Raw genomic sequence first — 13,850 nt, 5'->3', positions numbered from 1 at the left:
AAAGCCCACATTTGTGTAACAAACAAAATAAATAATGACAGTAATAACAGACATAAACAGAAAGAACTCATAAGGGCACCACACTGATATTTGATGCTAAACATGAATGATACTTGTGGTCAAGAAACTAGACATTCTAATATAACCACATTAGACTGTCATCTAAATACAGATATTCTGCTGGTATTATAATGGCTTGGAGAAATGATTGATGAGAAGTTTTATCAGTACCATTAGCAGCCCATGCATCACTCCGGTGGAACAACATTATCAAGTCCTTGAGCTCATTTCATTAGATACAAAAATGAGGACTTGAAGAATATGTAGAAGAAGGAAACTTATCTGAGTAATGAATGTAGGAGCTACATTTTGTAGTGCATATAACTGATAGAATCTGTCAGGGACTACATGAATAAACTAAAGGTCAGTGTCACTTAAACAGTTTAAATAATTACTGGTAAAAGCAGGAGCAGACAGAATGACTGATAGCTGATATCTGTAAGGAAACATTGAGGCAGTTGCTACAGAGCTACGGCAATTTAAAATGGTCATGGCTAGCATTTCAATTATTAACCTGATTTTCTTCAGAGCAGTTTTAAGCTCATGCATATTTATGACCTAGATGAGAAGAGTGATGTGCACTAATGAAGAGCAACTACCTTCCTTGGGTCAAATTAACTTTTGTAATTTATTTTATTTATTCAATTTATAAGCCATCCTATAACAATCGTTCTGGGGGCAGCATGCAAGTAAAATTGGCTCCAAGATTAAAATCGCACGGTCATTTTTAAAAATTCTGCAAAAACACAAACAAGACAAACATCCTTAAAATAGAGATGAAGATATTAAACAGCACAGCCCAAAAGAATTAAAGCAAGGGAAAGAAATGCAAAAACAAAACAAAACTAACACCATAGAGCTAAAAATAATATCAGGGCACTGCATAATAAAGCTGGTGCAGATGTTTTGGACTAAAACTCCCATCAGACCCATCAAGCAGGTTGGCTGAGGCTGATGGGAGTTGTGGTCCAAACATTTGGAGTGACCAAGTTGGTAAAGAGTAGCCTAGAACATCTGGAAAAATGAAATGGTGTTTGATGCTGAAAAGACATGTAAGTATTTAAATGACCTGATGGGCCTCCTTGGGGATGGACTTCCACAACAGAGATGCTACTGCTGGAAAGTCTCTTTCTTTTGTAGCCACCCATTGCGCTTAATTTGATTAAGGCACCTGAAGAGTACCTCAGCCAATGATATCAACACATGGGTAGGTACGGATACTAAGGTCTTATGGGATGGGTTTAAATTTTAAAAATACTAAAACCAGCCTTTGAGATCATAAAAACCCTTATATAAGACCCTCCCTCCTCCCTATTGATTATCTGGTTATTTTTTTAAAAAAATAAATCAGCTAAGAAGAATTGTCATCATGAAGAAAAAAAGCAAACTTTCAAATGTTGCATACTCATAAAAAAAGAAGAGTTTAAACAGGTCAAAGCAGCTTAAGGCAGAATACAAGATACCGAGAAACTATGAGCAATGGTACAGGAATGTAGAAAGAATTTGCTCTCCTATTCTTAGAAGTGATGATGGAATGAACACGGTAGCAGAGTTCAGCAGTCAATATCTTAGGTATGGTGTCTCTGAAGCAGAGTTTTGAGTATGTTGGGAGCTGCAGGATGAAATGGAAGTCCTGCTGTGTGCAGAGAAGCCCACTTCCCTTGTGCATTGACACCATTAGATGTAACCCAGCAAAATCTTGGAAAATGTAAGTGCCATAGACAGGAATAATAGAGCAAAAGGGTAAACAAGTGTGTGGGTTGAACGCACTATTTAGAGGAATTGCAACGTTTCCCTGGAAATGTGTGAAAATGATGTGACATTTTCAGAATCCTGTGAGTTTAGTGATTCTGTGTAAACGGTATTTTCTAATGTAAGGGAGAAAAATATTAACATCTACAGAAAAGAAAGGGTGAGATTCCTGGTTCTCTTTAGTGATAACTTTGTATAATTCTGCATATAACAGAAGGCCAGTAAGGCATGGGTGCTGGCAACAGTACAGGAACAAATGTGTCAGTACTTGATACAATACTTCATTAGACAGTAACTAGACCTTTACAAAAATACAACTTTTAACTACTCACCAACACATGTAGGAAGGGAATCATTCCACTGTGCCAACGCATTGGGCACTGTGTCACATCTAATTGCTATTGATCCATAGAGTATGTAACCTGGATTACACTCAAAAAGAACCAATGAACCAACCGCAAACTCATTTCCAATTCTTTTTCCAAATCGTGGCTCCGGCACCGAACTGCACTGGGTTGCACTTGTTCTTGGAACCGCTAGAAACCCACAAGAAATGGAATGTACTGATTCATAGTGCAAAAATATTTTTTTAGCCTGCGCAAACATTTAAAATACATTTAAAATTAGGGCTTTTAAAAAATCACAATGATGCAGTTCCTGAATGTATATATCAGTTTTATCTTATATAACGAGGCCTATACTTATAAACGTTAAGTAAAACAACAGTTCTGATTAGATAAAAGAGCTGTCCCCACGAGCCCTTTGAAAAATGACGCTGGGACTGTACTGTACATTAGTTGGATAGAGAACAAACAAACTGTGATGCATTATTGAACTAATTTATGAAGTTCATATTGTTGTGATGGATAGATATTTAAATGTATTGGCTATGGTTTTATGAATATATGATCTGTTTGTCAGATCAGTATTCAAATTTTATAAAAGACTGAATTACAGTAGCAAATGTTGACATGCAGTCATTTTAAGTGCCTGAGCCATAACATGGTAAATAAAGTAAATGAAGTGAAATGACTTAATAATTAATAGCAAAATTATTGATTTAGCTCAGGGTAATACACTGTCTAAATCCACAATGATACTGAAATATGTATTTGAGTGGCAGGCAAGGTTGAATATAAACAGATCAGATAATAAGCAAAATGGAAAAAAGGGAGTCTCCCAGTCTCACTTCAAGTTTGCAAACCCTTCATAGCTTTTCTACAGATTTAAGTTTCATGAATGTTTATTCTTCTTAAACATGCTAATAATAACCACAGGGATTCAAAAAACATAAGGAAATCTGATATATCCAGTGCTTTTTTCCTTAAAAAAATGTTTATGGGTACTCTCATTTTGACCCAAGAAAATCACCATTTTATAGTTCAAATCGGGGAAAATAAATACAGTAAATGGACAAAAGTACAAAGATTCACAAAATGTTTAGGGGTATGTGTACCACTGCGCACCCCCAGAAAAAAGCACTGGATATATCAACCAGATAGTGTTTTCTCTATCAATATTTTATACTTCTTAATCTCTGTTGTGTTGGATATAGTTTCAAACTGACTGGAGTTGGGGGTTTAAAAATGTGTGTGTGTTTTAAAGAAAGGTCTTAGAAATGAAAGGAAATGTGAAAGACTAGCACAAAGGTTTAAGTGAAGCACATTTGAAGCACTCATGTTTCATACCTTGATAAACAAAGTGAAATCCTTTAGCTGTTATGGGTCCAACTGAAGTAAACCGGATGGTAATCTGGTTCCCTGAGCTCAAGGGAAGGGATTCTCCTATTCAAGACAACAAGCATTGTATCTCAGCAACACGTTGGTGGGTTTTTTGCCAATAATCCTAAAATACTGTTTGCATTACATCTGGCAAACATGTTATTTTAAATCCTAATCTCAGTGTTAGGGTCCTTTTGGTCTAACTTAATATTATGTCAGGTTCATATTGATTGACCTAGACATAAAGTATCACAGTTGATTAGTTACATTTTACAAGTGGTGTTTCGGAGAGGGGATATTTTGCTAACATAGCCACTCCTCTATTCATCTTTTTAGCAAAGATATCAGTGGCTTAAGCATGTATATCCAAGATTTTTCTCACTTCTGAGGAATGATTACATGTGGCTTGAATCATACAGAAACACCTCCTTTCAACTGATCTCATTGTAATTTATTTGTATAAGAAAATACTTTGGAATTTTAACCCACCCACATTAAGAACAAAAATCAATATCAACCATCTATCCACCAGAATATCTGGCACAAATCTTTATCCAACAAACAAGGAATGCATGGTTGTTCTACGGTGATATACCTGAATGAGATCCTGAAAGAGAAGATAATAAAGACGACTGTTGAGTTGGGCCATCATATACCTCAACCACGTCATGGAGTGATGTCTGGAAAAATACAAACTGGCCAAAAACCACTAAAGGAAAGATAAAAAGAAAAGTAGGAAATTAAATTGAAAGAAAGTTATTGTTCATTTTTAATACCATGCATACAGCTAAGTGATACTCTGATAGCAGTTACCATTTTCATACAATAACCTAAGTGTAATGAACCATTGTTTCTTCTGATCCAGCTGTCATGTTGGTTCTGTTGGGCAGCTTCTTATATTGATAAATAATTTTTATTAAGGTTTTCCAAATTAAAACAAATAAAATCCAATTCATAAACTTTTTCCAATATCCAGGACTTCCCCTCCCCACCCCCTCTTGTGTTCCAAATCTTCCAAAAAAGCAATAATATTCAACAAATTCTTATTCCCAAAATACACTCATCATCAATAACTCAATTTATCCAAATTTCCATCCCCTAAGGTCGACCTATTCCCTTCCACGAGTTCCCCCCTTTCAAATATAATACAGATGAAAATAGAATAAAAACAAACAATAATTTTACAACCTTTGGATTCCAAGTTTCCCTCCCCTCTTTCCCTGTTGCGTTCCCCCTATCCCTCCACTTCTAGTGTCTTCCTGATGAACCCACCTTTCACTAAACCCACATCCCTCTGGTTCTTTACCGGTCTTTTTTTTTAAAAAATGGCATATATTAAACTTCTGGCATTTTTTAAATTACAGATGTCCAATCATAGAAGGAGTCTATCAAAGGGGGCCCATTTCTTCTATCCAGATTTTTATATCCAGGAGTATAAACTCCAATTTTATATCCATAAGCTTGTCAAATCTGGATATCCCAAATGTTCCCACTCCAATTCTGTCCAGTTCTTGTTGTTTCCTTGTTCTTGTCAATCACTCTCCTCCTTTTTACTTCCCTGTTCCCTCACAGAGATGTTCTTTTTCCAAAGGCTTCTAGTGTCTCTACAGAGGCTTGTTATTCAGGAGCAAAACATTACATCATGTTCCTTTCATTTTTCAACAGATTAATCCATTGTTTCCAGTAAAGTGTAGGCCTCTGTAGACAAAATAATGTTCCATTTCTGCAGTTTCCCAGGAGATTAAAAGTTCTATCCAACTGTTCAAGTTTCCCGTCGAAAACACATGCAATGTCCCTCAGCTCCTCTAGGTGGATTACAATAACAAAGTTCCCTTCCAGATCACATCCGCCAGTCCAAATAACTTATAAATCCTTATTTGAAACAATTTATCTCCAATTTATAACAAATGTAGCCGGCAAAGTCCTCATAACAAAGTCTCAATTTCATTCTTCCGTTTTGACAGCTCTTTGACAGCTGTCAAAACCTCCGTTGTTCTTCTCCAGGCATTTTCACGAATCGCTCCAGGGATTCCGGGGGGGTTACTTTTTAATACAAATTCCACTTTTCTCCTCCAGCTCAATCTTATAAATTTCCCTCGCGAAGTTGCTAGTTCGGCAAGATAAGGTTCTTCTCGATCTTAGTTATCCAGTCCTTTGTTTTGGCTCTTCTACAATTTGGGGGGGGGCTGACTTCCTTTTTTCCACCTCCCCCATTCGCTCCAAATTCTAAAAATTTATCCCTCTTTTTAGTCCATATTCCAATTACTCACGGGTTCTTCTTTTAGGTCCAAATTTTCAATAGAAGAAGTCAGCGCTCTCCGCCGGATGGCATGCGGCTGCGCTCGGCAGGGATAGCAGAGGACTCAAAGCACCACGCTCCTCCCCGGCACCCGATCCGTAGCCTTTAAAAAGGCTCCTTCACGAATCGAGAGGGCGCTGACGGTGCCAGCCGAGTCTCCATGTCCACGGCCTCCGTGGCCGTGGTTTTTAAGGGTCCCCGCATCGCCGGTGCGGTAGGACCCAGCCCCTGCCGAGCAGGCTCCCTCCGGAGCTCGGAGGGAGCCCGCCATTCGGCGATGGCGCCGACCCGGAAGTCCAGCTTCTTATATTGATAGAAGTCTGCAGATCCTACCGGAGCAGGCCAACCAATCTGTGGGGAATGAGTCTATTGGAAAGGACCACAGAAGTGTGTGCAGAGAGAAGGAGGATGTCATCAAAGTACCGCTACAACCACAACTCTAACCATGACCACCAGATTGCTTTGGAGACAAAGATTCATTTGGAGAGCCTGACCTTTGCTGTTCTGCCCAACAAGAGCCAAATGTAAACAAGAAATTTTTTAAAAAAGTAAAGAAGAAGAAGTCTTTCATAGAAACATCTACCACCTCATGCCCTTAGCAAGTTGGATACAAAAGCATTAATTTATAGCTGATTAGTCTATTGGAAGTTTAATTAACTTCAGTGTGATTAATATTTTCATCAAGACTGTGCATTTGGACCCTGAATCAATTTCCAAGCCCTCTTTTATCTGAGAGTCTCATGATGAGAATGCAAGGGATCAAACAGGAGGCGGCAGGAGAAGAAAAGAAAAATTATGTGAACCACTTTGCTAGCTCTGACTGGTTGGGAGAAACCCCAGAACAGATTTAGGGAGAATGCAGGAACACCAATGTTTCCATTAGTAAAAGGAAACTTCTTGCCCCATTGCCCTTGAACTTGCGAGTTCAAGACAAAACTGTAGCTTCCCAGCTAGTGACAGTCACCCTTGGACTCTGTACAGAGCAGCAAAAATCTAAATAGAATGCTTGTGCATACTCTTCAATTCTCACATGTTCATTGAAGCCCCAATATGAAAGCTGAAAAGGACTATTGATATTGAGTTTCTTTTTCTCTCCATTCTGTACATCTTCCCACCCTGAACATCTGTTATTAGTTATTTACATGCCCAGAATATTATTGCCTCAGGGGAAACAAGCATCAAAGACCAGCTTTACTCACAAAGTAAATAAATGGTTGCGCTGATTTTTCTACACCTGTTATAATGAAAGGTTGATAAACATTCACCTGAAGTTAGGTCCTATCCTGCAACAAGTTTTAATGCTTCCAAGCTACAACAAACAGCCTGAATTTCAAAAGTCTTCTGAACTTCATGGAGCTTTTGGAGGTGGGAGAGAAGTGTCAGTGATCTTACGACTCTGAAAACATAGTTCTAAACTGGAAGCCGGTGTGAGCAGTTCACCATTTGGATAGACTTCTTGGGAATGTTCCTACAATGAGCAGGAATGCCATCTCCCAGGACTGGAAAATCTAGTAGACACCAGAAATTCAGGGACGCTGATTTAATTAAAAAAGTCAAAAGTTCAGATTTTACAAATGAAGTGTGTGTGTGGTGGTGGTGGTGGTGGGGAAATAGTTACAGAAAGAGTAATAGCAAGAATGTTATTGGTCTCAGGACTCTTTTCTGTACTCTGAATACATGTCAGGAGTTTGTCAAAGAAACACACACACAGAGAGAGAGAGAACAGCCTGAGGATGATTTTATAGCTTTGTCATAGCACGCCATTTCATTCCTGAACACTTAATTAAACGCTACATATAAGAAGAGAATTCTCTTGTATTATCCATGCAAAGTCTAGCCCACATGTTAATATTAATATTCAAGTGTAGCATATTAATTTCCATGTAGGTTCTACAGCTCTATATACTGGACTGTATTGAAGACAACATTTTTTTTGTCTACAGTGAAGACGAGAATCTTTAGAGCACAACATATTCCCTTTGTTCTTAAAGGGTATCTTAAAGCTTGTAAGATTATAGTGAATGCTAGCTTTGGTAGGTCTCTAGTTGTTCCTTTTTTTTACTACAAAGGCCCTTCTTCATTGCTCTCCTATGAACCAACATAATTGTAGTCATACACATGCTTCTCCTTTTTTCTCCTTCCCGTTCAACAATATCTTGAATAACGAGAGCGGCATTATATTTACATTGCATTGTTTGATTCTCTGTTGGAATTGTCGTGGTTTCCAAGACAATTTCCTTTCCATTATTTCTCCATTTCATTCTTATAAATATTCTATTTTGCTTGATTGCTCTCAGCCACTCAGCAGATATTTTCATCAGTTGCTGTTACAAAGCTGAATGTGGGGGGGAATCAAATTGATGAGAATCTCCCTTCAGTTTCTAAAGAGAGTTACCCTTATAATTTGATAACCTTTTCTAGCTGTCATAAGGCTCTCACAAATGGTCTCACTGGCATCATGAGAATGTGGTTCGGCTGCTCTAGATTTCAAAATACATCATATATAAAGAAGAAATGAATGGTGAAAATCTTCCCGGTCCATACTAGAATGCAAATGAAGAAATCAGAAGAAGCATATCGTCTGATGATGTCTTCGGTTGCGGGGACAATGTTTTCTAGGAAATATGTTACTATATTATCACCAAGGGGGATTTTGATAGAGAATAGGATGATGTGATAATATCAATGGTGCACAGTGAATTTTTTTTGCAGGGGAACAGTTAGGGCCAGAGGCGCCAGCCTGCAAGGGTGATGGGGTGTGTATGACATTGTGCAAGGAACATTGTGATGTCCTGAAATCACACATGTGAGCATCGCGCCTCCCTCCCTAAGTCAGGCGGAAGCTTCCCGGGCTTTGGGAAGGAGGAACCAGAGTTAGTACCATAATTCAGTGTGAACATTAAGGGGACTAACCTAGTCCACTGACCACATGCCACTGGATAATATAGCCACATCCACAATATACATTTAGAACACTTGGGTACCCCAGATAATCCCTAGTCCAGCCTCATGGGAAGGATAATCCTCCCTCTCCTTTTTTCTTGTGACAGGTAGACGATGATGATGATGATGATGACGATAATAATAATAATAATAATAATAATAATAATAATAATAATAAATACCCCACCCACCTGGCTGGGTTTCCGCAGCCACTCTGGGTGGCTTCCAGCAAACTATTAAAATACAATAACAATAACAAGGTCTGCCTGTTCCCATGTATACTCAAATGGGTCCTGCTCCTTACTTTGACCACTGCCTTGCCCTCTCCCAAGTATGTAGGCGATTACTGTATCACATATTCTAACCTATCAAACACCAACACATGAAATAATTGGGGGTTGGCACCATATATAAAACCATCTCTGCACTATAGATCCTCCAGCCTCCCCATTTTTATTCATTTTAGGAGAGACGATGAAAAATACTTGTTAAGACTTCTTAACGAAGTAACTTAAGATGATTTTTAATTATCAGAAACGACTAAGTTGGATCTTATATAATTGCAGCATCAATTATTTGTCTCCACCACAAATAAGGACTTCTATCTCCACACTTTAGTATCACCCCCAGTTGCTCAGGTTAGTCCTTATGAAGCCATGAGGAATATATATCGTCACTACTGCATAGCCTGTTGATTGGTTACACTTTGCATACCAAATTCACTTCAAGGCCTCAATCTTCACAGGCTTGTATTGAATTGACCTGATGGATATGTTTGTTCATGAACACCCACAGAAACACCATTACTCTGTTGTTTTTCCCCCTAAGGCGAGCCTTATAAACTAAAGCAAACAACTTAGAATTCAATCTTTAGCTCAGCCTACAACCAGCACAAATCAAATATTTAAAATGCCCATGAACAATTCAAATTCATAAATGCCAGTGTGTGTGGAATTTATCTCAGAGCTTATTTATTTCGTTATTTAAATATTTATAAACCCACAATTCTGTAGGAAATATAGCAAAGGGTTGTACCACATAAATACATAATACAATAATAATAACGTCAGTAAAAACAATGAAATGTCATTCAAAAGTGTTGGTGTTTTTTAAAAAATAAAAATAAAAAGGATGAATTCCAAAGGCCTATCTGAACAGCCCAGTTTTTAAAAGGCATATAAAAGAAAGCAGGGAAGACTCCCAAGGGACTTCTATTGGCAAGGAGTTCCACAGGGTAGGGCTTGCCTCACTACATGCGCAGTCTCTGGTATAGGGACATAGGGGACCACAAAAAGTGATCTGTCAGAAGATCTCAGGTGTCATTTACTGTGCTTCAATAAAAACAACTTTTGTAATAGCATATGTTAAAAGTGGCACACAATATCTAAAGATCTTTTTACAATGCTTAAAGAACATTATATGAAGTCAACAGATGCCACTCAGACTGATGCTAGTGCAGATGTTATCTAGAAAGAAGCATTAGGAGTATATATATATAATTATATTCCACTCTAGTTTATTCCCGCTTTCCCCTCACAGTCTTTTTTTAAAAAAAACAAAAAACACAACATTACTCTTTTAGACACATATTATGTATTTGCAGGAAACTGTGGAAACCGTAGAATGTGGGGGTGGGGTGGGGGAATTATCTGAGATCACCCCAAAGATGTTTAATGTCTATTCATATCTTCACTGACAACAACAGCAAAGCGCGTGCTCCTTCATGGAAAGCACGTGTTGTGGTGGGGGCCGCCAAGACACTCCAAAGTTGTGGGGCGGGCTAATTGATCGTTGGCCACTGATGAGATTGGGCTTTCCTTGTTGTTGGGAAGAAGTTAATGTTGCCATTTGTTGATTGACAGCCAGAAATGCTAAAACTCCTTGCATGATGCTACGCCTTCCTCTTTTCACCCCGTGCATAGGATTGCCCGTCCCCCTCCCTATATTTAGGGTTGTTCGCTTTGACCTTGCTATGCCTGTCATGGCGTCGGTCTGCTCTTGGGTCAGGGGCCCGGTAGGAATTTTGTCCATCTGGCTGATTGGCTGGGGCCATTTGGATTTTGCCTACTGAGTAGCAAATCGTCACAACTTGTAAGGTTGCGGTTAGGCATTGGTTTATGGTTTGGTTGGTTGAGGGGCATGGATTGGCTGTGCCTGCCCCTTTAATGCTGCCAATGCAAGGGATTCCGTTAAAGGAATCGGGGGCTTACTATTGCTTGTCCACCCTGTCAAAGGGGCTCGGGCCACTGCAAGAGCTCCTGGCTGCATTTGGGGTGGGCTGAGGGCAGGTTCCCTGCTCCGTCGCTACCCCCAAATGTATTCCCCTTTTCTGACTTTCGCAGGTGTACGGAATGTCAGTCTGTCCCCCACGGTGGGGGCAGATAGTCGCAACTAATTCCTAAGCAACCACTCACATTTTTGTATTTTAATAAAGTTGTGGCCAAAATTATGCCAAAAACCTTAAACAAAAAATTTGGTGTGATGTGTGAGTTATTGGGGTGGCCCTGGGGACCTAGACACGCAACAAGAGAATCGGGGGAAACTATGACTGCCATGATATTATTCTCCAAAGCTAAAATACACATTGAAATGAGCTCAAGTTTATTCACTGGGCATCCTTCTTTCCCTAGCAGGTTGAAAAAACTCAAGAACACTATTTAGAGACAAGCATCTAACTATACTATATTTGCCTTTTGCTGCGTGCTGGCATCTGCATGCTCAGTATGACAGAAATCGACTTGGCTGAGTGGGCTTTGATGTCTTCAACAATTGGTGATTTAGAAGCAATTTAAGGCTCTCATACACACCCTTTACCTTGGAAAAACACAAGATAATGCAAAGCTCTTAAGCTGTCATCATTGCATACCTGTCTGAAAACAACATAGATGGGGAGGTAAATATTTTCTGAAATATATTTTTCTTTCCTCTTGGCTGGAATCCCAAAAACCTCTTCTCAGCCTATGAATTCCACTCAAGTAAATATTTATTGATTGTTCCCCATCAAGTCCTCAATGGGCAAGAAAAAAAGTGGATTTTAGTCAGTGTGGCTGCCATTCAGCATTTGGAAATGCTCCTTCGGCTTCTCTAATAGGTAAGAAGGTTCAGGCATGTAGCACTTGCCTGAACTTAGTTTACTTAGGAAGCATATCACAGGAGGATTTTCGTGCTTTAAAATATTCCACTTTAATTACAAAAATACAGTTGAGTCCAGAAGGAAACATACCCTCAACATGCAAAGCCAAAGTCTACTCCTTCCATATCTGATATGAGAGAGAAACAGCCAGCACACAAAAAATAATGTCAGCTAACAGATCCCAAACTCAGTTCTATGTCTCTGGGAATTCCAGACTGATACAATTTTCTGGTGGGATTCAAATTCACAATTAAAGCTGATTCGGAGTTCTTGCACTAGAAACCCACTTCCTTTAAAGGTGGAGTGTTTTGCAATAGGGAATAGGGAATAGGGAATAAAGAACCCTATCTCTTTATGAGACTTGCCTGGTCTATAACAGAACAATCCTCTCCCCCAGTCACTGTATTGCTCCCTTCATAGTTGAGTTGGGAACTAGTTGGAGTCTTAGTCTTGTCTGGGTAGCAAGTCCTAGCTGATGTGTTGAGTTGCTGTTTTGATATTCATAAATCAATAAAAACATTAAAGTTATCCTGACCCCCGCTGCTTTCTGGGATTAGGTGATTGAAGGTTTCTTCAAACAGTGAGTACCTTTCCCAAACCAATGGGATGCCACAGAGTGGGATAACACTCACTTTGCTGCACTGCTCACCTAGCCTCCCTGCAAGCAAATAAAAAATGAATGCTTATTTATTTATTGAAATGCGGTCTAATCTCCTTGCAAACAAAACAGGATAAATGCTCAATAAACAGATCATCTAGAAGCCTTCTGTATCCCTAACCACTATATTGTTCTTTTCACACTTAGATTACAATATCTTTAGTTGAGGGGAAGGAGCAAAGGACTGCTACTGGCTGCCCTATTAAGGAAGTTGCAGCTATTTACAAAAAAGGATCAGATAATCAGTGACTAAATATTTGCATTCCATTCTGGATAGAGCTGAGTGGTTCTGCAGCCCACCTTTCTATCAGAGATTAATCTTCCAAAGGCATACTCTAATCCACAAACAAGTCTCTGTCGATAAAGCCTCATAAACTTCATTTCATAAGCGTGAGCTTTTCCAAAACACTGTCTGCACTTTTTGTGTTGAATTTAAATCTGGGCCTCCAAAACAAAACAAGGTGAACTTACATGGCAGTACATCCCATTGAGTGTAGTGGGGCTTACTCTGCATAAATATGCTTAGTCTTGCAGTATATAGCTGTGTGTACACAATACATTTCTTTATATCATTTCTTTCTTTCTTTTAAAAGAATATTATAATGCAGACTAGCTGCTCATGTCTGAAAATATCAGCCAGGGATTTGTAAATGCAAACTTCTCCACTAATGCTCAAGGCAAAATGAGCCTGCTCTGTGATCAAAAGTTCTTTATTTTTTCCTGCAAGAAGCAGAACAAGCATTAATGGAAAGAGGGTATTTTGTATTACAGTGGATGGAGTCAAGCTCAGTGGTGGAGTGTGTGATTTGATGCAGTCTCAGATCCTCAGGCAAAGGATTTTTCAGGGCTGGAACAGAGTTCCCATTTTTGAGAGCTGCTGCCAGACAGATAGAATATAGTGGGCCTTATCTCTAACATATTGGAGAACAGTGAAGTAGGGAAGACTATTTAATCAAATTTATCCATGTAGAGGAGCAGAATTTTTCCATCTGTTCATCAGATGTAGGGTTCACAATTAGCAGTAACACCTTTTCTATTTTTCCCTAAGGTGGCGGCAGTTATTTTTGCTGGTGCTGCAAGTAGCAACTGTATTGGCAACCTGCCCACCATTTTGTATCTTTCACTGGCAATGATGGCCACCACTAACTCAACAAAATGGCGGGTAACGTAAAAGTGGTGTATTTCCATGGCAGTGGGGGGATGTAACTTTTCTCAGAGAAAAATGCATTCTGAGAAATTTCAGCTCAGCTCTGCTCTGCTCTGTTGATCTCATGCTGTGCTGTT

General features: G+C 39.1%; 1 protein-coding gene across 5 annotated transcripts in view; it reads right to left on the bottom strand.

Annotated features, from left to right (window-relative positions):
* The window catches only part of CSMD3 (CUB and Sushi multiple domains 3), a 584,176-nt gene that overhangs the window by 109,107 nt on the left and 461,219 nt on the right, over positions 1 to 13,850 (bottom strand). For all 5 annotated transcript variants that reach the window (XR_014170321.1, XM_081918582.1, XM_081918583.1 and 2 more), the window contains 3 exons: positions 4,129 to 4,242; positions 3,501 to 3,596; positions 2,145 to 2,348 (listed from right to left, as the gene is read on the bottom strand). Coding sequence is in view for 4 of the 5 variants with exons in the window: in XM_081918582.1 (XP_081774708.1) it covers positions 2,145 to 2,348; positions 3,501 to 3,596; positions 4,129 to 4,242 (414 nt within the window). In the remaining variant the exon portion in view is untranslated. The remainder of the gene's footprint in view (positions 1 to 2,144; positions 2,349 to 3,500; positions 3,597 to 4,128; positions 4,243 to 13,850) is intronic.

Source organism: Podarcis melisellensis (genome assembly GCF_964234715.1).
Source record: "Podarcis melisellensis genome assembly, chromosome: 7".
Classification (NCBI taxonomy): Eukaryota; Metazoa; Chordata; class Lepidosauria; order Squamata; family Lacertidae; genus Podarcis; species Podarcis melisellensis.
Note: the sequence above shows the minus strand (reverse complement) of the source record. Positions and strands in the feature narration are given on the sequence as shown.